Consider the following 23395-nt stretch of genomic DNA (forward strand, 5'->3'; position numbering starts at 1 on the left):
TGTCTATATATATATATATATATATATATATATATATAACATCACTGTATGAAATGAAATGACGATTATTTTTGAAGCACATCATCATCTTATCATGTTGTCTATCACGACTGACAGTATAAGTGTTGATTTTTCATGGTTGTTGAAACTATCGTCGTATTCATTTGCACCGTTAAGTATAGATGAAGGTAGCGCAATAGTACACAATACGGATATTTGGTGTGAGTGCAATCAGGCAGAAAGCCGTTTATAGGCAAACGATTGACTGGTTGGATAATGACTAATGCATAAAAATTTGGTGTCAAGGTGCCTATATATACACCACATTTAAATGCATGCAATGGAATACGGTTTACCGGACACAGTCGCGAAAACAGCCCGGTTATAAATTTCACCATTCTTTCATCCAAGTCACAGCACAAGAATCCTTGGGTACAGTAGTCAAACAATTAAGTAGCGGAATACTTGTCATTGAGATAGCCTTCCTGCAATATCGTGTAATATAGTTCTTTGCAGATGGAGTGATTCAATTACCGGACCAAGTAATACTATGGTCTAACTCGCCCGCTTCCATTTCATGTTGCTCCTGAACGGTCCGTCTTTTGATGAAATCCTGCTCCTCTTTCGCAGGAGCAGAGAAAACGATGACATTACTTTGAAGTTACTTATGCGTTGGGCACGTTGTGAAGTTAGATTTACTTGCTTAATTTTGTCACAACCTATTTGCCAACCATCTGTGCTCTGTTCCAGGGAATCGCAGTGGGAAACGGTTACCTCAATAAAAAATTCAACGACAATTCTTTCCTCTACTATGTCTATTACCACGGATTGATAGATGAGAAGTGAGTATCCCGAGGTTCTCTGTGTACCGATGCATACGCGCTAATCCTGTAATAACATACAAATAGTTATGTTATCTCGACAAAATCACGTCACAGCTGTGTGTTTTCGCTGACGTTTTCATTTTTAATATTTTACTTGAAGTGCGTCGCCTTCTACCCAGCAAATAATTGACAGTGGAACTATCCCATAAATCTGACTTTATGCTTATTGAGATATTGAGGTTACATTTGGGGCACACAGTACTCTGTAAGTAATTATCTTGGAGGTGAACATCACTGAGTTCTCTGTGTTTACTTCCACTATTCGCAAAAAAACTTTGTATAGGGTTCGAAAACCGACTTTTCGATTTGAAAGACTTGGTTGTAAAATGGTAAGTTCATCATTAGCTCAGAAGTTTGCCTTCTTGTTTTCTGTCAATGTAGTCTCGAGCAGCGATTCCGTCATAAGATAGTGGAAGTCAACTGAATGCGTAAGCCGATGTGTGGCAAAGAACTGGTATCTTTAGAACACCAAACAAGACATATTAGGTTTGAACGGGATTGTAAACTCCCGGCCGGACAGATTGTGGGCATTCATTCGAAATACTTTATCGAGAACAAGTCATGACGTGCCAACTAAAAGTTAGTTGCCAGGTTTAGTACTGTGGATTCTTCGGGTCTTGGTGACGGAAACTTCCTTGATTATTCTAATATGCGAGCGTATGGTTTTCCATCCTGACGCAGGGCATCTTAAATTACCCTGCCTAGAATTACCATCCGGACGTAGAAATGCTGTGATTCATCTTATATCATGGAGATCATGGTACTGTTGGGTCCTCAGATTACATAACCATAAAGTTTCTGGGAAATCGGCCTTTAGAAAGATACGAAGTTTCACTGAAATCCCTAACCGTGCTGCTAGTGCATACTCACCTTAGAAGTGGCCTGTCATCGTGGACCTATCCGATAACGGATCTCTTCGTTGTCTAAAATAAATATCCTGTTTTCGGACGGCAGATTACAGTGCAATAAGAATTTCTTTATTGTTGAGCTACCGAACGCTGTGCGGAAAGATTACTCGCATTTCCAACAGAACATCGGTCTTTGTGAATAAAACTATTGACACATGTCACTCACTTGGTGCTTCGTAAAGCTTTGTTATTAGTTCCGCACTCAAACGTGATGCTTACTCGCGGTGTGTTTCGCTACATTATCTGTTTGATTTCTACAGCGTACTCAAATGACCCTGTATTTACTACAGTTGTAGTGAGCAGGCTACCTCAATTGTATGTAATATTGTCATGTTGTTATTCAGCGATTAGATTGCCTGTAATAAACTTTGTCATGAAGCGTGTCGCTGTAATACAGCCACGAACATGAGGTTCCATGTCCTTGGGTGATATCCAAAGCGGAGAAACTAAGTAGACGTTTCGCCGATATGTTTGAACTGATGAGTGGGTAATTTTCTTTTGATAAAAGCGAAACCCGAATCCATTTTTTTTCTTCCTTGCTGTGGACTAACTAGGCTGTTAGAGGGACGGCACAAGGGCGACAGTTTAAACAAGAGTAGGGTGAATGAAGAACCATGAAGTCACCTGGTAGCTTACAGCATACAGCGATTCGCCGAATGTTTCTAGGGTCAAAAAATGGCTACCTGCATGTTAGTTGTTAACTGCTTTGATGCCAACTCGGTTACGTCAACAAAAGAGTGTCCTCCACATGTGTTTACTTTTACCTAACGTAATGATCAGTTGCTGGTCCGAACATAAGTTAAATGCAGCCGATTCACTTGCATGTGATTGTTCAAGTTTGTATTCTCAAAGGCAAAGTGCCTGTTATCTGATTAGCGGTGGAGTTTTGACTTCCCGTTAGCATGTATACCATCACATGCTTGTATATTTAGGCCCGTGATTGTCGGCCAATTTTTCGACACTTTCAGCTTGTGGAACGACCTGCTTGCGAGCTGTTGTGCCGACCGGTGCTCGAGTAAATGCATGTTTTCCGAAAATCATTCTGTGCAATGTATGAACGTGGTGAGTTACAGTTCTTGATTTCACGACCTCCAAGTTCAGCATCTGGCATAGTTTAAGGTAACAAGTATGTCCGACGCTTGTGTCAGGCTTTGTGGAGCGAAATTGCATTGATGGTCCCGAAGGCAGTTACATGTAGTCATTGATAAGAGTAGACGGTGCAAACGAACATGAAGCCTCTTTGTTATCGAACTTTGGTTCAGTGAGTTTTTTGTGGCCTGGTGGGTCCTGTTTCCAAATTGCCTGCTCCGCTGCCAAACGCTAAATCAAAATCTCTTTGGACGTGTGTTCATTATTGGTAGTGGGTGAACAAAAACGTAGAGTGAACAACTTTTAACTTTTATCGTCAGCAGTGTCTCTGCAAGACAGACCCCAGAAACACTTGCGCCCCAAGATGAAATTGGTCCTCTCAGTAAGAAATTCCGTTTGGTGTTGTTGATTTTATTGCCTTTTCTGGGGGCAGCGCATGTCAAAATGACTTGAAGAATCTCACTCTGGTTACTTTCCCGAAATTATTTTTCATTATTCGGCCTAGTAATTGAATCTGTTCCCCAAAACACATGAAGACTGTTGTTAGCTCCCATTCATCAACATCCTAACAGACCAATTCTCTATGTCTTTACCTTCTCCATATTTGCTATAAATCGCGCGCGGTTTAGATACTAGTTGTGACTGCCGCTGTTCGGTTTTTCTTACTGTCGGACCCATACATAAGCCCTACCAAGTATTTGATCATCATGAACGAATTAATCTGACTCCCACTGCAAGTTGCGGGTCCAGTACCAATATTTGAGGACTACGTACTTAAAATGGGCCAACAACTTGTGGCTATTGGGAATAGGTGTCGGTATATCAATTGAAGCCCTAGAATGCTACAGAACTCATCTGTAGCGATTATGCCTTCCAATGTTTTCTATCAGTGAGACTTGAAACATTCCACACACTATGAGGGTTTTGTGTAACGGGTGTTTTGTTACTATGATTATACCTGTGCACGGCCTTCAAACTGCACAACATCTGAGGATGAAAGTGCGTATTTCAACGATTCGGCCGGAGTGACCGGGCCTCTTATCCTCCTGGTTTGTAAGCTAAAGTGGACATAATTTTTCGGAAGCGTTGCCTCAAGTTTATTCTGAATCGCACCGCGGATTTACTAATGCCTACAAGTTATGGTTTTTTAGAATAGGGCCGACGGAACTGTTATCTATTCCCTTAAGGCATCCTAATTGAAGTGGGGGCTTGACTCAACTTCAGAAACGTGGTTTCATCTTCAACTTCGAAGCGTCATCTCAGTGAGACAAGTTACATTGTGTAAAATAATCTAAACCCACACATTTCAAGTCACGTTCTTAGTGATTCAACAATATGCTCATAACTACATTATATTTGCAAGGTGCCGAATGAGCCTTTTGAGTGACTAAGTTCCATGGTGTGTGTTATCTTTGCATCCAACGAGTGTAATTATTATGTTTCAGCAGTAAGCACGAAAAGTAACCTTAGATGGTTCAGTTGAAGGCATTGTTGCCTTTGGGCATCAGTAAGATTATCCTGAAATAAAGTGAGTTGCTCTGCAAACTGAGGCAACGCCTCAAGGTGTTCCTGGTGTTCTAATCCGTTGGCCTCTGATGACTAAGGCAACAGTTAGACGCTACAGTGCTAGTCGTAGGGAAGTCAACTTTCACGCTATGTCCGAATAATGTGCAGAGTCTGTCCGGTTCAGCTGTGAACTGTGTAAAGGTAGGCCATGATCAACGTTCCATATCAACACTGGCTTTATTTCACAATTCTCTTTAGCGGGTTGTTATGCGTTCAAGTGGTCTTCTGTCAGAATGGAGGAGCTCCAGTGGAATATTCAGCGGTCGAAACTGACGTTTGCTATTGTAACCGCATTGACCGCTGATGTTGCCGCAGCCTCTACGCGTTTGGTGAAACAGTCGCTGATAACCAGAGTGTACCCACTGTTTCGTTGGAATAGTCTGCCTCCATGTTCTTTAAGTTGCTCGCTACGAAAGGCGGAATGCGGGTCCTAAGATGTACTGTGATATCGGTTCCTCCAGACACTGAACTAGGTCATTTGTTGAGCTCGTTGGAGGGTCTGCAGTGTAAGTAAGTCCTTCACTCGGTAAGTGAGGGTTGCGGTTGTTCATATCCGAGGTGAAAAGGTCAATTGATTCGAAGGAAGATTCCCTGTAACGGAGCCTCTGTAGCAGAATGTTAATAAAGTACATAAGACAAGCAACATTACTGGGCACCTATGTCCGGGGCTGTCTTAGTCGGAAAGTGAGTGTCAAGGAGGTTGATGTTCCGCTCTGAAATGCAAGCCAAGTGTGTGGCGGAATGAAATTTGTGCCTCACCAAGTAAGTTAGACTGGCGAGGCCACACTCAACCAATGCACGCAGCCAAAGTGTAAACTAATAGCTAACCGTGCTACCAAGTAAACACGTGATGTTAGATGTGCTTTACTCTCGCAGAAGGACAGGGTCACACTCATATCTCATTTCATCTTCAATGATACTTGACTTTTACTCGTCACACTGCGCATATCTATGTATTGAGACAGCAGATGTAGATTTACCCGTCACCTCGTTCCGCAGATCACTATATACAGCAGTTGACTATCCCTTTCATGATAGTTCATTGTTACTGGTCATTTGAGTGGTTGAGTTGTATAAACATTTAAAGATGGGATAAGGTGATCTTCCTGTTCACTGAGTTCACTTAAAGGTTGAAAATGTAGCTCCGTGGGAACTTGAGAGAAAAGAAAACAATGGAATTAAATGCTCATCATGAAGAACTTTTCGTAGCTCGGTAGTTTTTCGCCTTTGAGGGGAGTTTGTGACAGTAGCTTTTCGGTGCTCATGTTGGCGGATTGTTTGTCGGGGGGTGTCCAGCGCAACTGTAAACGAACTGACATCTACATCCTGACCTTTAATGCAGAATCCAGTCTGGCGTGAATAACGATATGTTGAGTAGACGGTACACATGGGGTTCATAACATTTCTGGAACTCCTTCAGCACGCACACACTGATGTAAGAGAGGAGGGGATTTAATGAATACCTAGATGGCAAACCCAAACGTCCATCAATTTCTCGAAAAAAATATTCCTGTTGGAACACCAATCAGGGATTTCCTACCTTTTAGGGAACTTCCTTTCGTAACTTGTTTGCTCGGGATCCTGCTCTCGAGGTATATCTTACTTGTGTGAATTGAGTTAAGGAGTTGGACACTAGGTCTGTAAATGCTCCAGTGTGGGATGTGAAACAGAATTCGCGAAATACACTCATTTGCAAACAAATTTGGTTTTGCTAGTGACACATCTGGAACCCAGCTGAATCCCTGTTTTGTAATGTTTCCAGAAATCGCTTTCAATCGGGTGAAAAACGCTTGGAACCAATTTATTAGTCACTGTTTTCGGGAAAGTTTGGTAACAATAGGTGGATTTATTGCTAGGCAACGTTTCGCTTTCGACAAAAACCTCCACAGGCCAACTGACTAGATTACGAGGTTGATTGAGATTTAAGGCGGAAGGAGGACCAATCAGCTAAGTCAAGCTAAATCTCTGTTAGCTGTCGACGGAGGAATTTTGTATTTTAGGGTGGGTGACCAAATGTTAGACCGATTGGGAAACCTACACGGATTTGGGTCCAGCCTAGGGTCTAGTTCTTCTGATTCAGTTCATTTGATCCTCCCTCATGAACGTCGTTTGAACCTTCTGTCCGTCTGCGTGGATGAGCTAGTGCTAAGATAGTTGTGTAAGAGGGATGCTGTGACCTCTGGTCGGGTTGGGATTTCCACCTCCCGTGCTTGGTTAGGATTCTACTTGCATCGACAACCACACAACCTCACAATCACGTGTCAACTCATCTTAGATATGCTCGCCAATTCCACACCCTCGATTCGGTTCACGCTGTGAGACTTGGTGATTTCCACTGCCTCAGCTATCAGCCGCTGTGGTGTGAATCACAGTCCCCGTCTTAAAACTTCTACATTATCCAGATCTACTCTATGTTCCGTGTCTAAGGCAGGTACCGCCATCGCTGAGTCATTACTAGCGTTTGGTATTCTTCCGCATTCCTTGGTGGTTTGTCTATCCCTCCTTTTATGCTTACCAATTCTGGTATGCACTTCCCTGGCAGTTGCAGAGCAGTAATTCTACCGATTATACCAAACTTTGTTCACATATGTGGTGAGTGGTGCTGAACTATACGGCACATTGTGCGGTGAACTCCAACGTTCCCAAAAGTCGCGTATCTTCAGGGTCAACAACGTTCTTAATGGTGTACTGAAAGTACAGAACATTTCCAGCGACGGCAACTCGAGTATTCTGTAACTTGCGAGAGCATAAGCTGGCGTCCCAATTTCTCAAAACACAGATGTTGTTTTGGTGTTGTTTGACTCTGTTTTTATCTTCATAAACGATGCAGCTGCAGTTATGAAAACCGGCGTAGACAGTTAATACAAACGTAAACATAAACACAAACAAACCAATAAACTTAAACACCGCAACATAATTTTGTTGGTAATGAGGTTTCATACGTCCGGAAGTTTATTTCAGAGTCCACTACATCCAATACTGTCAGTATTGGGTGTGTTTTCAGTACGTTGGTGACGGTAACTGACTTACGTCATGGTTAAGTGTTTTCTGGCCAGTGAAGAGTAAACAGCATCTTTCTTACACACTTCCGACCATCAAGTAAACACATCCACCATGTTCGGCCCTGATCGTGAAGCAAATGTTCACAATCGTTTTATCGGCTAAAGAAAGTTTATTCAACATTTTCCAAGCAGGGACTTGAAGTCAATTGAATCTGGGGAGGTTAACCTAAGCCGTTGAAATGATGTGGTCCTGATGTCGACTCACCTTTTTATAGGGTCCTGCTCACTTCGTTCGTAAACCATCTTAGCTACTATCTAGTATGTGAGAAAGGAACGTATTCATCCCATCACTTGGTTTCACAGACAATTCAAATGTGATTGCAAAAGGCGAAAGTTTTATCGGCACATGAGGAGACGACATACTGGGAAAGACTGTTCCTTTGCATTTCGAATTTCCGGAACAGCGGAAATCGCTTGACAACATGGTGCCCATCAACAAACCAGCACCGATTCCAAATAGACCAAATCGCCTCCAGTTATCGGTGGCGAGTGTCGACCATCGCCTGCCACTCCTTCTGAAACACCAGCGTGGACTCTTACCATGAACTTGTACGCTGTTGCTTTTCACTGCGCTTTTCAGGTGTACGCAAAATGCGCACACGTCGCTTATTCATTGAGAAACTAGTAGACCAAGAAGTCAAACGAAACTATCAGGACCAGCTTCTAGAATGCCTGCTGACTAGTACGACGTCAGTCACTGAGAAAATATATCCAAAGCGCAACTCAGAACCAGAACGTCTGTTCGGGGTACAGCCAGGCTAACCTTAACCAAGCACTGGATCTCTGATAGGACCGTGTCTTTACTGGAGACCCGGGACACATTCCCTCTGGCCGCCAGCACAACTTCACCCGGCGCATCATCCAACGCCAGGTGAAAATAAATGTCTGTCAGTCTGAGAATTGTTGTAGTGTATTTCTCTACTCAAGCGTCATTGTGCTGCTGGTCCTGACGACATTCCACCTGCTCTATTCAAGGATGGCGGTGGATTCCTCAGCCGGTGTCTGTCTAGCCTATTTGGGTCTACCTGGGAGATGGAGACCGTCCCAGAGAACTGGGGTGATTCGATAGTTGGTGTCCATTTACAAAAAAGGTAATGGCGGTGAATGTAGTAACCACAGAGGTGTTAGTTTGACACCTATTGTGGTAGTGTTTCTGGCGTCACTGATTCTTCGTCGTCCCACGGTGGCACGCGAAGCCTTGACTCGTGAGCATCAAGCGAGATTTCGACCGGGTAGAGGCTGCGTTGACCACATCTTCACACTCCGTCAGGTGTTAGACCAACGCCACATGTACAGACGACCCACCATCCTGGTATTCCTTGACTTCAAGGATGCCTTTGATTTTGTTGATCGATCAGTGTTGTCAAATACACTTGCTCAACAGGGTGTGCCCCAGAAGTTTGTAAACACAATCCGATCCCTATATTCACATACTTCTGGGTGGGTGAGAGTGTATGGTGGGCTCTCCAAAAGCTTCCCTACAAAAAGTGGTGTAAGACAAGGATGTCCACTCTCTCCAGTCTTGTTCAACTTCTTCATTGATGAATTAATGAGGTGAACACTGGACGGTCTTCAAAACCCGTGTTCAAATTGTTACTGGCGACAGCCTTGTCGATATGGAGTACGCAGATGACCAAAGCGAAGCACAAATCTTGTTGAATAAACTGACCACCATCATACCGTCTTTCGGCATGCGCCTTGCACCTTCACAGTCATGCTTCAGAACGTGCCGTCTGTGAACATACCCCTTACAATTCAAGGAGAACCACCGGAGATTGTGGAAATGTTCACATACCTCGGTAGTTGTATTAGCTCTGACGGAAGTGTGTCTGATGAAATCAGTGCAAGAATCTCAAAGGCTCGAGACACGTTTGCTAATTTGCGTCACTTGTGGCGTCAAAAAGGCATCTCACTGGGTCCTGGGGTCGCGTGCACCAGGCTACACTGAGGTCTGTGTTTTTGTATGGGTGCGAGACATGGCCTCTTCGGGTAGATGATGTGAGACGTCTTCAGGTTTTCGACCACCGATGCCTCAGAAGCGTGGCTGGTTGTGGATGGCGTCAGCGTGTTGGTAACGAGGTGATTAGAAAACGGCTATTTGGTTGTGCTGCAGGTACTTCAATTCGGGAAAACATCCAGCATCATCGACTACGATGGCTCGGTCATGTGCTACGCATGCCGAAACACCGTCTACCGAGACGAGGGTTGTTCTCCGTGTCTCCTTCAGGATGGCGCAAACCAAGAGGTGGACAGCACCTGACTTGGCAGAAAGGTGTGAAAGAGATCACGAAGAGTTTTTTGGTGTTGTACGCCTCACAGGATGGGGTCCCCGTGACCTCTGTCTCTGCTTGGCTGGAGACGTTGCCAGAAATGGCGGCTAATCGATGTCAGTGGTGTTCGTGCTGCAAGTTTCTTTCCAGATTGTCTGGTTGAGCGTTTGGAGGTGTAGGCACCTCAGAATACTTGACGTACAGCAGCACAGGGTATCCTCTTTCACCCATTCTTTTTCTCTTCTTTTCACTGTATAGCTTTTAACATATATATATATATATACATCTGTGTATATAATTAGACGAACCTTATGGTTGTACGGTAGTGAGACACCAGTGTCAACTCTGATGTTGCTGTCTTTGGTGATGATGATGATAATGAGGTTTATCACATTATTACAGTATTGTTATAGTTATATTACCCTCAGTAAAGTTTCTTTGGGTTACATGATTCGTCGTTTGAATATATCGCTTTTTTCGTTACTAAAGACTGATCATTCAGAACAGAAGTTATTTATTTTTATAAACCGCAACGTGATGAGTACATCTCATCCGTATTTAATAATTAATACTCAATATTTATTCTCGTTTGGTTTAATATTTTGTTAATTTAGTTGTTTTCTTAGCATTTAATTACCTGTTATGATCGGTAAAATATCTCGAATCCGGTGGTCGGAGATTCTGAGTACATCCAAGTACGTCATAGGATTGGTGAATCAAACGCGGCTTTCTGGAAAATGTCTTTTCTCTTTGGTCATGTTTTTGACGAACTGTATCCCACCCAGCAGATAATGCAATCCCCGACGATGTTTACCAGTATGCTGAACGATGCATATAAAAAACTACTTATCATTTATGAAACTGAAATGAAACGATAGTTTTTCTACGACAATGGTAGGGCGGATAACGAATTGCATTAGAAGAAATCGTGTTTACAGAACAAGAATGCAGATTTCCAAACCAGGTTTACTGAAACAATGCAACCTCAGTTTTCTTCCTCCAGAGTTTGTTCGTCTTCTTTCAGTAAGTGTCCAGTTAATCCTTTCCTGTTCTTCATCATGCACTCGTTCAAATTAGGACACTCTCCGCCTGCCATAATTTACATTTGTTTTTCATGTTAGGATCTCTCAAATTTGATGTAAGTAACTCCTCTTTGCCCAAAAAATGTTAGAAGGTTGAGAGATTGGTCACTGGGGTTTTTCGCTGTGCATCTAGAAAATGTGTCACGCCACTGTCCTTTGAAAATCGGTACCTTATATCAGAGTACATGTCTTCATCACAGGTTGGCATAATGTCCAGCTTAGTTTACTAGGCTTCTTATTCACTTTGGCTTTGTCTCTGTCATACGTAGCCGGTAGTTCTTTGGAAGCTTTTTATTGAACGTTCCTTTTGGTGCACTTAACGGTGCATTTCGTATGGGCTATACTGAAATGTCAAGCCGAAGTCCAGTCGTGAAGGGCCTGTCGTGTCGGTAATTGCAATTTGATCGATGGCCATTTAGAAACAGAGCGCATTCTTAGAATGATATTTTTCTCATTGGAAGGAACAGACAATTTTCTGGACCAGAAGGTTCTTTCTGTTTAATCTGAGAGATTTGCTTTCTTCCGAGAATGCATTGTGGTGGAAATATATTCGCTGGAAGTATAACTGTCCATTAGAAGGGAAAACATCTTCTGGAAAGGCTTTTGAGGTGAAGAGCAAGTTTTCTGTCGGAACTATCTTGTGCTTCTGCTGGTAAAGCGCGCTTGCTGTTGTGACAAGGTGATTGAGGATGACGAGCCGGGAATAATGATGGTTGTGCTGCAGGTTATACTATTCGTTGTTGGTGTTACAACAAGCATGTTACCTGGAAAATCAATTCAACTCCGGAATATCTACGACAACGTCGAAAAACTGTTGGTAGTTGGTGTTTTTGGTTAGTTGGCTTTTTTTCCAGGGGAACACCTTGTCCGTGCTTTTGGCGTACCGTGGATTCTCCAATTATGGCCTCTGTATTTATCAGCTGATCACAATCGGCCTCGAGAATACACCCGATGTAGTGATTTAGGCGACTGAATCTTGGTAATTTTGGGCAAGAAATGTTGCATGTCTTGCGATCCCCTCATTCCTTCTTTTACCGAACGGATGCAATGTGTTCTTGTATTTCAGTCTGGGTATTCCAATAGGCTAGTAAAGTTCAGTGACTATTTTTTCTCCCCGAAAGTTCAATCCTGGATAACTGAGCTGTGACTGTTGGCTTGACTGACCCAGGCGGTACAATCACAATCATCATCGACAGCATGACATCAGTGTTCAACACTGATGCTTCACTGCCGTATAAACTGTGGTACAAACTTCTGATAAAATTTCTACCTCACTTGTTCCTTGTGTTTCCCAATAATTTGTCAGTCGTTTCACTCTATCTCACAAAACTGTAAAATGAAACAATTCATTTCAGATTTCTACCTCGAACACCGCTACCGATGGTTTGGATGTTTACAACATTTACGCCCCATGTGATGGTGGGGTACAGACTCCTCTTGGAAGACGATTTGTCCGCCCAAGAAGGTCGTTTCGCTTCGTTCCGGAGAAGCAACTTTTGTTCCGTGATAACACCTTTCTGAAAATGAATAATGCGTCTTGGTGAGTAGGGGACTTTTATTTTCTGATTTCTCAGGTTTGCATCAACAGATGCTCGAAAATGTGTATTTTCTACGTTAAAGATCGTGTTAACTGGAAGCATCCGCGATGGCTACCATACGTTAAAAATCTAAAGATATACATTCATCTGAAAGCTATTTTGGCGGTAACAAGATACAAAACCGGATTCGTTCATGGTGTCCTACCGTTTTGGTGGTCACCAACCTAGACACCTCAGGGTTTTTCCATCGACATGATTCTGACTGGAAATGATGGTTTAACACAGCCCTTGGATAGTTCATATTAGTTTGAGATCATTGTGCGGTCAGCCATTTTGAAATGGCATATCGACACCTGTTAGCCTACCTAACGGTGTAAGTGACAGAGCGGCTGCCCCTTCCTGATTATTTCTAATCGTAAATTCACAACGGTTTTACTCCACTACTTTGCCTCTTAGGGTCTTCTTGTTCCGCTTTACAGGGTGAAAATTCCTCGGATTTTATCGAACGTGTAAATATTTACGCAACTGAAAACTCTATCAATGTATTCGCTTTTCTCCAAAAAGCATTTGATGTGTGTGTTTTTGTCGTTTAGAATAGGTGAATTTTAGGTTGCTCCACTACTGACTGATCGCTTGTGGCTCGAAAGTCTATTGTCAGGCTGAAAATTTCTTGGCACAATCTTCAAAATGTAAGATGTCGATAATCCCAAAGGAAGGTTGGCAGCAGCGCTTCTTGTTTTGTCAGAATGAGTCCACTTCTTTTTGGTGGACAAAATCCAGAACATAATGCAATGGGGGTTACATTAAGTCCTAGTGCTGTATTTGCTGAATGTCGTTCAAGCGCCCCATGAGATGTCGCGACGAACAGAAGTTTGCGTTGTCAGTTTCTATCCAGATGGCCTGACTAGGTTTTGTGTATTTAGGTGTGCCGTACGTTTGTGGTAAGCTTGCACAACGTCCTCCTTTCCCACTTCACCTATTTTACACATCGGGGGCTTCTAAATTAGGTCGAAAATGTTTCACAACGATAAAGCGCCTGTGTTTCGTTACTGGTCTAACTGCCGCGGTGCTGATGGTGAATAATGAATGGTTCATGGTGTACTCTACGCGACAAAAAATCAAGAATTGTATATTCGATATAGGTTTAATAAACTTGGTGATTTTAGGCTAATTCTCGTTCATCGACGGGCCAAATTGCAACCGCAAGCTATCCATCCATGGGTATTAATTTTTGAAACCCGCATTTCAACTCTGATCCGATTCCACTTAAGCATGACGTACCAGGTACCAAAATGTTTGAATCACATTGGAAGTTGAATGTTTCAGGTGAATCCTGGTTAAATGTGCAAATAAATAATTGGAAGAAGTTACATAAAAATTCTTTTCTTATACCGTGTGACAAATCGGAAATTCTATTATAATTGATCCTTGATCTTAGGTCACTTGGAAGCCGGTCCATTACTACTTGCGTTGACGATACAAATCAGATGGTTTACTTCAACATGGTGGAAGTCAGGCAAGCACTTAATGTGGATGTTCCTGAGGTAGACAGCTGGAATAGTTGCAGTGAACAAGTGGCCGGATCATATACAATGACTTACGATGCACTGCAAGCGCAATATATGAAGATTTTGGCCTATAAGGTAAACACTAAGCATAATCTGTGCCAATTAGAACGAACACAGCCAACGTCCCGTTTACCACCGTGTTATTTGTGCTTCATCTTTACATGCTGCTTCGCTACCATCGTGTTTGTCCTTCATACGTCCTTTGTATGAATACACTAGACAGAATGTGAAGAGTGTGCCATTTTTTGGCGGGTTTTGTCGTAATACGCCATTTCTTTGTGCTATATTTTTCTTGCCTCAAAGAAACCACGAATTGACAGGCTAAACGTGAGCGTCTTTGAGGTGATCTTCCATCCAACATAAAAATAGTTGCGGAACTTTGACCAAGGGCCATCAAACACTGATATGCACAGAAGGCCGATTTGATTTTCCGTCAGGAGATTGAGATCGTCATCTGAAGGGGACTACTCCAATGAAATCGTGAGATGAGCTGGTCATGCCACAGGGCGTTTAAGCTTTGTCCCGAAAGGCTGTTGTAGTCTGAGTTGTAAAACAGGTATCGCTTTGATATTTTTCCATAAGACTCATATGTAACCAAGTTGAAATGAAGTAGCGCAACCTCAATTGGAGCATTAATCAATGATCAGAGTTAAGGTCGTTTTTTGGTATGGAAAAACTCAAACAGAAACTAAGAATCATGTGCTCTTTCGCTTGGCTAGATGACCTGCTGGGCGCTGGTACTCATACGGATTTCCTCTAAACAGAAATTCTAGGCTACCGGATTTGTATATTGGTGGCTTTCGAAAGAGCGGAAATATTGGTTATTACAAACCTCAACAATTGTGTCGGTGCCTACAAACAGGTATATAAGCTAATGAGCCTTCTTTCTGGGTTGCCTGTGTAGTGAATGGGCTAAAAACTAGCCGATAATGCCATACTGGCGGTCGTTCTGAAAGCTGGCTGGAAGAGATTCACATGTTTTTCACAGCAGACATTTCTTCGGTTGACCCATTGTTGTGTCTTGCTGACTGTAGTGAACGGTCTCTTGGCTTCCTGCTCCACCCACTATGATACATAGAATGGCACGGTAGCTCAACGCAGCCCTTTATGGAGACAAAGTAAAATTATTACAACTGAGTTTATAGGGTAATCACAGAGTGTCCCCCAAGGTTCCACGGTGCTAGAATCTCCGTGAGGGGGCGAGAGGCGCGAGTCAGAGATGCTCGATCCGGATTGCCTGGTATTCTGACCATCAGGAGAATGCCTTCATTTGGTCCGTGTCCTGCACGTGACACATCCGTCCAAATTATGTGATGTTCGGTTATTAGGGACGGCTGCCTCCGGACACCCCCATGGCAGACTCCAAGTAGCGACCTTTAGTGCATACGGCGGCAGGCTCCATTCGTTGCCGCCCCTTGCTACCGCGTACCTTCTTATCTTGCTGTTTCCGGTCAGGCCAAATAATTCGGAAAACCCACGTGTATTAAATAAAATAAAATCATCGTCGTTACAAAAGTGGTTAACTTTGACGGGCTTGGACTCGTCCAACTTGACCGAACCATGCAGCTAACCGCATGCAAACGCCGCTAAATTATTACATATACAGGTCAACCCGTGGCACCAGATGGTGTTGTGGGGACAACAACTCTGAACTGATGCGATATAATATTCACATTCAGAAGCCACAAAGTTATGTGGTTCAAAAGGCCTAAACTAAGGTGGGTTGATGTATATGGGGTTTTTAAGAAGCGAACAACTTTGCAAGGGATCCTTGAGGACGACAATGGCCCATTTAGCATTTTGACCACGTTGACTTCTGCTTGTTACTCGTCTTTACTATATAAAGTATCCGGAGTCGTATTGTCCCACAGGGTACCAATGAACATTGAACGATGTAATGGTATCACTTCATGTTTTCAAACTTAGGAAAGGTGAAAATCAGATGGCAGATTTCGGGGATGTGCATTCCAAAGTTTGATAGCTTGTTTGCATTTTTTGGTGGACAGTATCCTAATCCATCTTAGTAGACGCGATTTCAAGTAGCCTAGAGTAGTGCTGTCTCCGTTTGAATTGCGTATCTATCTATCTACTCCTCTTACCTTATCTCCTTTGTCTGATTGAGTCACTTCATATTCCACTCAGCATAGAAATTTTTCTTTGCACTTAGGTAGGTCATGCAGTATGAAACGAATAAACCGCCTTGAGTGTTCAGCAAATACTGTTAATGTCAGATGTCTCGTGTATGTTTCCGAAACTTCTAAAAAACCTCCATCCATCAGTTTCCGGCTTACAATTGGATCAAAGTTCATCCTTTGGCTTTTGAGCTCTAAACACGCGCAGAAGTCCCGATTTCTATGCATTCGGAATTCCAGAATTCTTAACTCTAGTATTTACACAACTACGACAGCACTTTAAAAATAACTCTGCTGTAGTTCGTAGGTTTTCTTTTTCTCGGTGTGCATATAATCTTCCCAAATTGTGGCACAAAATTACCGTTTAAACAGTCGTCGCTAATTTTAAATTATGGTGGAAACACTTTGGTTTGTTGCGTTACTTGAACCCTGGTTACCGTAACAATTTTTATTACGCCAAATTATCGTGGACCCTATTATTCGGCAGCCAAAAATAGGGTAATTTTGAGTCTATAGCTTACAAGACCGGGTAAATTGATCCTGAAATACTAGTCCGAACTTCATTTACGCTAGTCCACCTTACTTATTGTTTCTTTTTTCGGGAGCTGCAGTGATTCTTCTTCAGGAGCTAGTCATGCACATCGAGAAATACACTCATTTGCAAATCAAATTGGTTTTCACGAAAGACCCAACTGAATCTCTCGGTTATGATATCATACAACTGAATGTGCTGTACACAGGCCGCCTCAAGATTCAGTTGGCAAGATATTCGAGATATCGCAGCATATTTTCATACAGGGAACTACTCACAAGTTTGCTGTGAAGAGGGCTGTCGAAGAGTTTTCAACAACCTTGTGAGTAGTTTCCTTTATGAAAATAGTCATGGACATGTTGTCCATCAAGTAGGCAAGGAATTCTGACCACCAGCTGTTGACAGTTTTATCATTGTATCTGGCTCATATATCTGGCTACATATGTTTAACTTGCATCAGAATCGTTGAGAATATATTCGGTGGCACAGTTCAGTTAATTTTCAACATCGGCTTGCTCAAGTAGAACACCAGGAAAGAAATTCTCTTGAGCTAAGTTCCTAATCCTTTTAATCATCGGTAGTTTCATCTAGACATTTGGTTTGTGCGCTCGAAAGTAGTAGGATGAGCAATGTTAAGAACGCGTCTGTCCAGCTTCATCCAAGGGTTCAAGGCTTTCTTAATAGTTTTGGTAGTTAGTTTTGGCCACCCAACTAATGCAGTCTCCTCATGGGGATAATATATCATAGGTTTTTATTCAAAGTATGGTCTGTTCGAGATTGTCACACAGTTGCCGCCAAAAGATGATATTCGAACGTTCGTCTTTCATTTTCGTGTTTAAGGTTCCAACACTCTTATATGCTGGGGATGTTGATACGGCTTGCAATTACCTTGGGATTCTTTGGTTCGTAGATGACCTTGGGTTGAAGGTAAGTTCACCTTCGTAAGTAACTAAACGAAATAGCTTTACATGCACTACAGCTGAAGTTCTTAGTACTTATTTTAGCTACGTGCAAATTGGCGAATCGAACTATTTTTTATGAATTTTCTGTGTAATGCGGACTCGTAAGATCCACAGCGGTAGGACCACACGGTAGCCGGAACCTCCGTTCTGGCATTCCTCTTTGGTTAATGAACTTCATAACCGCCTTTTCTTTCTCTTAGATGCATAAACCGATGAAGCAATGGCTGTACATGGATAGAGACGGAACGAGGCAAGTTGGCGGACTTCAGAAGACACTATACTTAAATGAAACACCCTTATGGTACGTAACTGTACGTGGATCTGGGCATATGGTACCCCAAGACAAACCTGTGCCGGCCTACCACCTGATAACGCAGTTTATCCAGGAAATTTCCCTATAAACACACTATCGACTGATCAATGTTTTGATAAAGATTTCCACACGACGTATATGAAAACGCTACATAATTCCATGATTTCTCTAATTTGGCATGCAAATGAGGACTAGTTTTGCTGTCTTCGATGTTTGAACACACTCTACCTTTTTACCCAGCTGGAGTTTGAAACTGGTTATTGCCTCTTTCTTGATAAATGCAGTTGTGTCATTCCGATATTTCGACTATGCAGTTTGCTGTTTGGGCTGACGGCTGCAGGAAACCAATCGTTCATTCGGCTTTTGTCTTCTTTCACTTATGTTCTGAATAGTATCTATAATTGTTTTAAGGTGTCTAGCGGCGTCTCCGAGGAGTGCTGTTCAGTGGAACATCAGATTGTCACCTATTCATACTTATTCAACTGCTTCATACAGATATGTCGAGCTGTGGAACACCACCACGCTTAAATGAGTCTTTGTGACCGAGTTTCTAGACTGTTGCATTCAGTTGCGGATACTCTCGACTTCCCTATTTCTGACATGCCATTCGATTCCTTTGCAACGAACACCATTCGGCTGTCATTTTTGGTGACTCTTTTACTTGTATGATCACCACACCCGCTAATCAGCCCACCTAGACACAAAAGGGGTAGATGAAGAGGATACACTGGGTGGGTGTAGAGAAAGTGCATCAAGGAAACAAGACAATAGGACTCATTTGAAAACATGGGAGTCCAGGTGGGGGGAGCAAGTGACGCAAGACGTGAAGTCATTCGCCCAAAGCGAGTGAGTTCTGCAGTTCAATATTGGATAAGGAAATGGGGATGGAACGTAGAGTACGAATATCTAAATATTGATTGCTTCGTGATTGTGGATTCCACTCATATTTAAACTGACTAGTTGGTGGTCCATTTAGCTGGTCGAAGTGAACAGGTGATGTAGCGTTTGGTCTGTTTGCTGTTTTGATGTATTATTAATTACTATATATATTATAACTATAATTATTGATATTATTAACTACAGCACAGAGTGATCCACAGCTTTCGAATTAGACGGTATGCTATCATGGGTTTCTGGACTCAAGGAGATTTGCGCTTGCCGTCGCATATCGATTGAACTGAACTGCTTGGAATCCCTTGGAAAACTCCTGATTTTTCACGTGGAGTCAGCCGACTTGTTCAAGAACTAGAGGAAACACACCGTCGGCTATCGATAAACTGGAGCAGCCACTTTACCAGAGTCCCAAAACACATGAATGGTTGGAAGTAATGGACAATCTTATGCTGTAGAATATCGTGCGGTTGGTTTTACGGCGCTACAAAGTGATTACTCACTAAAGAGATCCGATCTGGGGCTGTTGCTTTAGCTGCCAGGTCAAAAATTTAGGTGGACTAACGCACGAGAAATATAAGCCAAAAGATTAGTTTGAAAGCAGTTCTGAAATAACTGTATTTGTTCAGACATTATCTGCAAATATGGATATCACTGCTATGGGTTCTCACTGGGTGCAGTCTACGTAACCTACGTCTCCCTGGTCCACTGCTTTTTATCAACTGTTGAGATTTCTAGCGATTGGCGGCCAAATCTCTTTCCCACATCTCCAAAACCTAAATCAGGTGGGGAAAACCATATGACTGGTACAACAGTGTACCTAAACTACTGGTGATTAAATCAACTAACAATCTTCATTAAAATAAAAAGCTCGAAAAAGCTGATATATTAACACTTTGTTTTTGCGTCGGTACATGACGATTATCGCACCGAAAATTGTGGCAATAAGGGAAAACAGAAAATTCACCCATACTTAGACTTGTGGTATACGCATAACCCATCATTCATCTTTCGCTTTGACTTTAGTGGGGTGATTTTCCTTTGCGTTCCTGACAACACGTTTTCATCCATCACGATCTGCTGGATTCTGTTGTTGACTTTAAAATTTGGGTTGGTATTCTGGTAAGATCTCAAGTTATTTTGACTGGGACTTACCATTCTGTTGCTTATATAGCTGGCGTCTGTTGAAGTGATTGTCAAAGAGCCCCACTCCAGTCCGGTTGTGTATTGCCTCAGGCGCTTGGAGCCGAGTAAAAAGAACCTTGCTTACGTTGTAGGTTCATCTTCAATGGGTTTTTGTGACAAATTCTGAGGTGACTCCTGGTTTTAGAGTGCCAGGTCTCTCTGGAAGCTCAGAGATATCACTTCCTCGTAATTATAAGTTAGATCGCATCGTGAAAAGTGTTGACGAATGTGAATGGCTTTTGAACCCGAAATGGTAAGCCCCTAAGTTTTTCTCGATGTGTAAGACGCGCAAGGTATGCCAGGTACACGCTAAAGCTCACCGCTTTTCCGCCTCATACGGTGACATAAGCTCCTGGGAGCATTCTGCTGTAATTTTGGTGGGATGCGAAACCTGACATCTCCCCTTGGTACTGAGACGACCTAACTTTTATACCTACGTTTTATATTTTCCAAGATGCCACATTTTTTCTACATCTGACTTTAAGCTAAGCTTACACCATTTCCGATCCCTGATAGATTCTGGAAATTTTATGACGTTTGTGTTTCCATCATTTTATTGCAGCGCTCATAGCATCGCTTTTTCCACCACACCCAGAGCTAAGACTATTTCAGTCCAACTTTTGTTTCGGTAGTTTGGTTGGAAAATGTCCGATCACCTGACAGATTTATAGGTGCGCTGACAAGAGGTCTTGATCATACCCCACTTTCAGTTATGCGCGTAGGGTCTTATAGGTGGATAAGACGATGAAAAAGAAATTGATGTTGCCAGGGAAACACTTTTACTAAGGAATGCACATGGGCATAGGCGTCAATGGTAGTTAGTTCGTCTCAAAGGTAATTTCGGACGAAAGTTATCCAGGACAAAAGAAATGGTACAGGTTAGGTGAGAAAATAAATAAACCTGAAGTCTCCAACCGATAGTCTGAGGAAGCAGCGCTCGCAGTCAAATTCAGTCAGAATGCTCGGATGTGTTTAAAGTAAAACCAACAGGTTCTGTTTGATAACAATGTGTGAACGTATTAGCAAGAGGTGGCCACCTGGAGAGTCAGATCGTTGAAGCAGGTAACTGCGAGGTCGGTGAGACCTGAGTTCTGGCGTTTCTGATCCTGAATTCAAGGTAATAACAAACTTTCCCCAACGCCCACCTGATTGCATCTAAGCTCTCATCCGCTAGGTTATTAAGCTTTCGAATGCACTACTTTTCCCTCCACCTTGCTGACGTTGCGGAAGCTCGGCACTAGAAATACTAAAATATTACAAGTTATTGGTTCAGGCAATGTCATTTCAAACTGTTGCTAGCCAAGCCTTACTACCAGAAAACCAGGCTCTATACTCCGCCACCATTATTCCTGCCAGATCTCCAGCCTCCTCAAGCAGTAACGAAGCTAATCTGATATCCCCAGGTTCCTAGTATTCCGACATTGCTTCTTGCTCACGTTCTCAATACCATGGCGTAGATTCACGTACCAAAGCCATGCACATATATTCGTTGGCTTCGAATCTCACAGCATCTCTCCGTGAATTGAAGCTATCTCTCACCTCGGCGCTGAAATTTTCGGTAATGTTATCTCTAAACACCATGGCTCACTCAGTCGCACTGTTGACGCAAATGATGCAGTATATTCCAAGTCTTTCCTTACGTCTCCACTTGGCCATGGCAAAGTCGGCTCTTGCTCAAGAGAACACCTGAAGTAATGAAGTTCCGTTTCCCTTAAACCAAAATGCACCTTTGGACTCGAAAATTTGCCATAATGTTTGGTACTTCAATAATGTCCTCTTCACTAAATCCACATCTCTTCGCGTGTCCCGCTTCTACAAAGCAAACCACCGTCCATCTTCCGCATAAGTACACCAGCTTTGCCTCAAATTGTACATGTAAAATGCTTGACAGAACTTGAAATCTGCGCCTGCCGTCGATCTCTTAGGCTTCGTTTATGCTAGTAACCTGAGCCTGTATTTCTTTTTCTAGTTTTCCATGAACAACTTCCAGGTCTAACAAGCCAGCCTATAGATCCACTGCAACCCCAACACAGACGGACGTTTTCCACCGCTGAACTGGTCTGTTTTCTGCCGGGGTTTTATGACACCAGCCACTTCACCACTACGCCCCGCCCCCTCTTCTCAACTTGATAAGCTCCATGTGTCGTGGCATCTAATCCGCTCACCTTGGCTATCAGCACCCGTCGTTTCCAAACATCTGTTTTAAGTGGCACAACGGAATGTCTTTTCACCGCTTTTTAAGCTGTATTTACAAGCTTATTGCCATATCTTTACATCTCCTTACATGTAGAAACTCTACTAGCCCCTGCAATTCCAACGCTTCAAACTTGCGTGTCTTCCGCTGTTCTTTAGGACACGGGCGGAGGGCTGATATAGGCTCGCCTGCTTTAGCCCATATGCTGTTCGTCAACTGCCATTTATTTAACAGTGATGCATATGAAAACTATGTTGCCCTTCACCGCCTTTACTGACACCCACCTGTTTTCTCCACTTTGCCACGAACAAAATTTACACGCATTTAATCACTTTCAAACTTGTCCCACCTCGGTTATTGAGCCCAATCCCGACTTCACATCATTCCTCTCAACTAAAAGCCAAACTGAAGATAATTATTCTCTTACCCCATGCATCTAATTGTATCAATGCCACCTCATTCAACGTCCATCTTTCTTGCCAAAACTGCTTAAATCCCTTTTGCCCCAATGTGACCAACCGAAACTTCATATGCGTCACCAAAGTAGAGCAGAACTGTAGCCCATATTCTACCCTTAAAGAAAAGCGGCGTTTTTTTTCTTAGAGCTTCGTGGCTCCTGCAGGCTTTAAGATATTGTTACTCCATAAATCATTGGGCTATATACTTCCTTGTCCGTGTCACACAAGAATTAATCGATATCTTCTGTGGCCAGGTCACCACTGTGACCTGCTTCCTAAACAGGAACTTGCCGTGTTCTTGACAGGCACACATTTGGCAAGTAAACCTATGATTATTGTTATCCTCATCACTATCAATATTTTTGCTGTTCCTGGGAGGGCGTAAAGCACATCACTCTCCAGTAAATAATATTGCGAACAAGTTCGCTGTCAGCAAACTCGTTTTCGAAAGGCATGGGGAATCTACTGCCACGTCTGATATTCACGGGTAGGAAGTGTTACGGTGCTCATTTCACATGCGTTGCTTCTCTAGGTCTTCTTCCGTCACACGTATTGCAATCCGTAAAGTAAAGCTCCTATCTGAAGCCCGCTAAACCCTATCAACTTCAGCCACTTTGTTCGGAGTTATGCCATTTCTGTGTCCCTTATTACTTCTAGACTTTTCGCCTACTGAACCATCATGAATTCCATGTGGACTACTTCTACGGAAGGATTAAACGCCACACTCATCACCCTCTAAGTTACTTTAACTGACTTAACTT

At 42.8% G+C, this 23395-nt stretch overlaps 1 protein-coding gene across 1 annotated transcript in view; it reads left to right on the plus strand.

Annotated features, from left to right (window-relative positions):
- Positions 1–18387, plus strand: part of T265_08401 (hypothetical protein) — a gene marked incomplete at both ends in the record, with an annotated part of 71453 nt that extends 53066 nt beyond the window's left edge. Inside the window, 6 exons of the mRNA XM_009174197.1 lie at positions 751–842; positions 2761–2854; positions 12217–12401; positions 13838–14042; positions 17472–17558; positions 17794–18387. Of these exons, the coding sequence (XP_009172461.1) occupies positions 751–842; positions 2761–2854; positions 12217–12401; positions 13838–14042; positions 17472–17558; positions 17794–17994 (864 nt within the window). The remainder of the gene's footprint in view (positions 1–750; positions 843–2760; positions 2855–12216; positions 12402–13837; positions 14043–17471; positions 17559–17793) is intronic.
- Positions 18388–23395: the final 5008 nt, after the last annotated feature.

The sequence above is a fragment of the Opisthorchis viverrini genome (assembly GCF_000715545.1).
Source record: "Opisthorchis viverrini unplaced genomic scaffold opera_v5_221, whole genome shotgun sequence".
NCBI classification, from domain to species: domain Eukaryota; kingdom Metazoa; phylum Platyhelminthes; class Trematoda; order Opisthorchiida; family Opisthorchiidae; genus Opisthorchis; species Opisthorchis viverrini.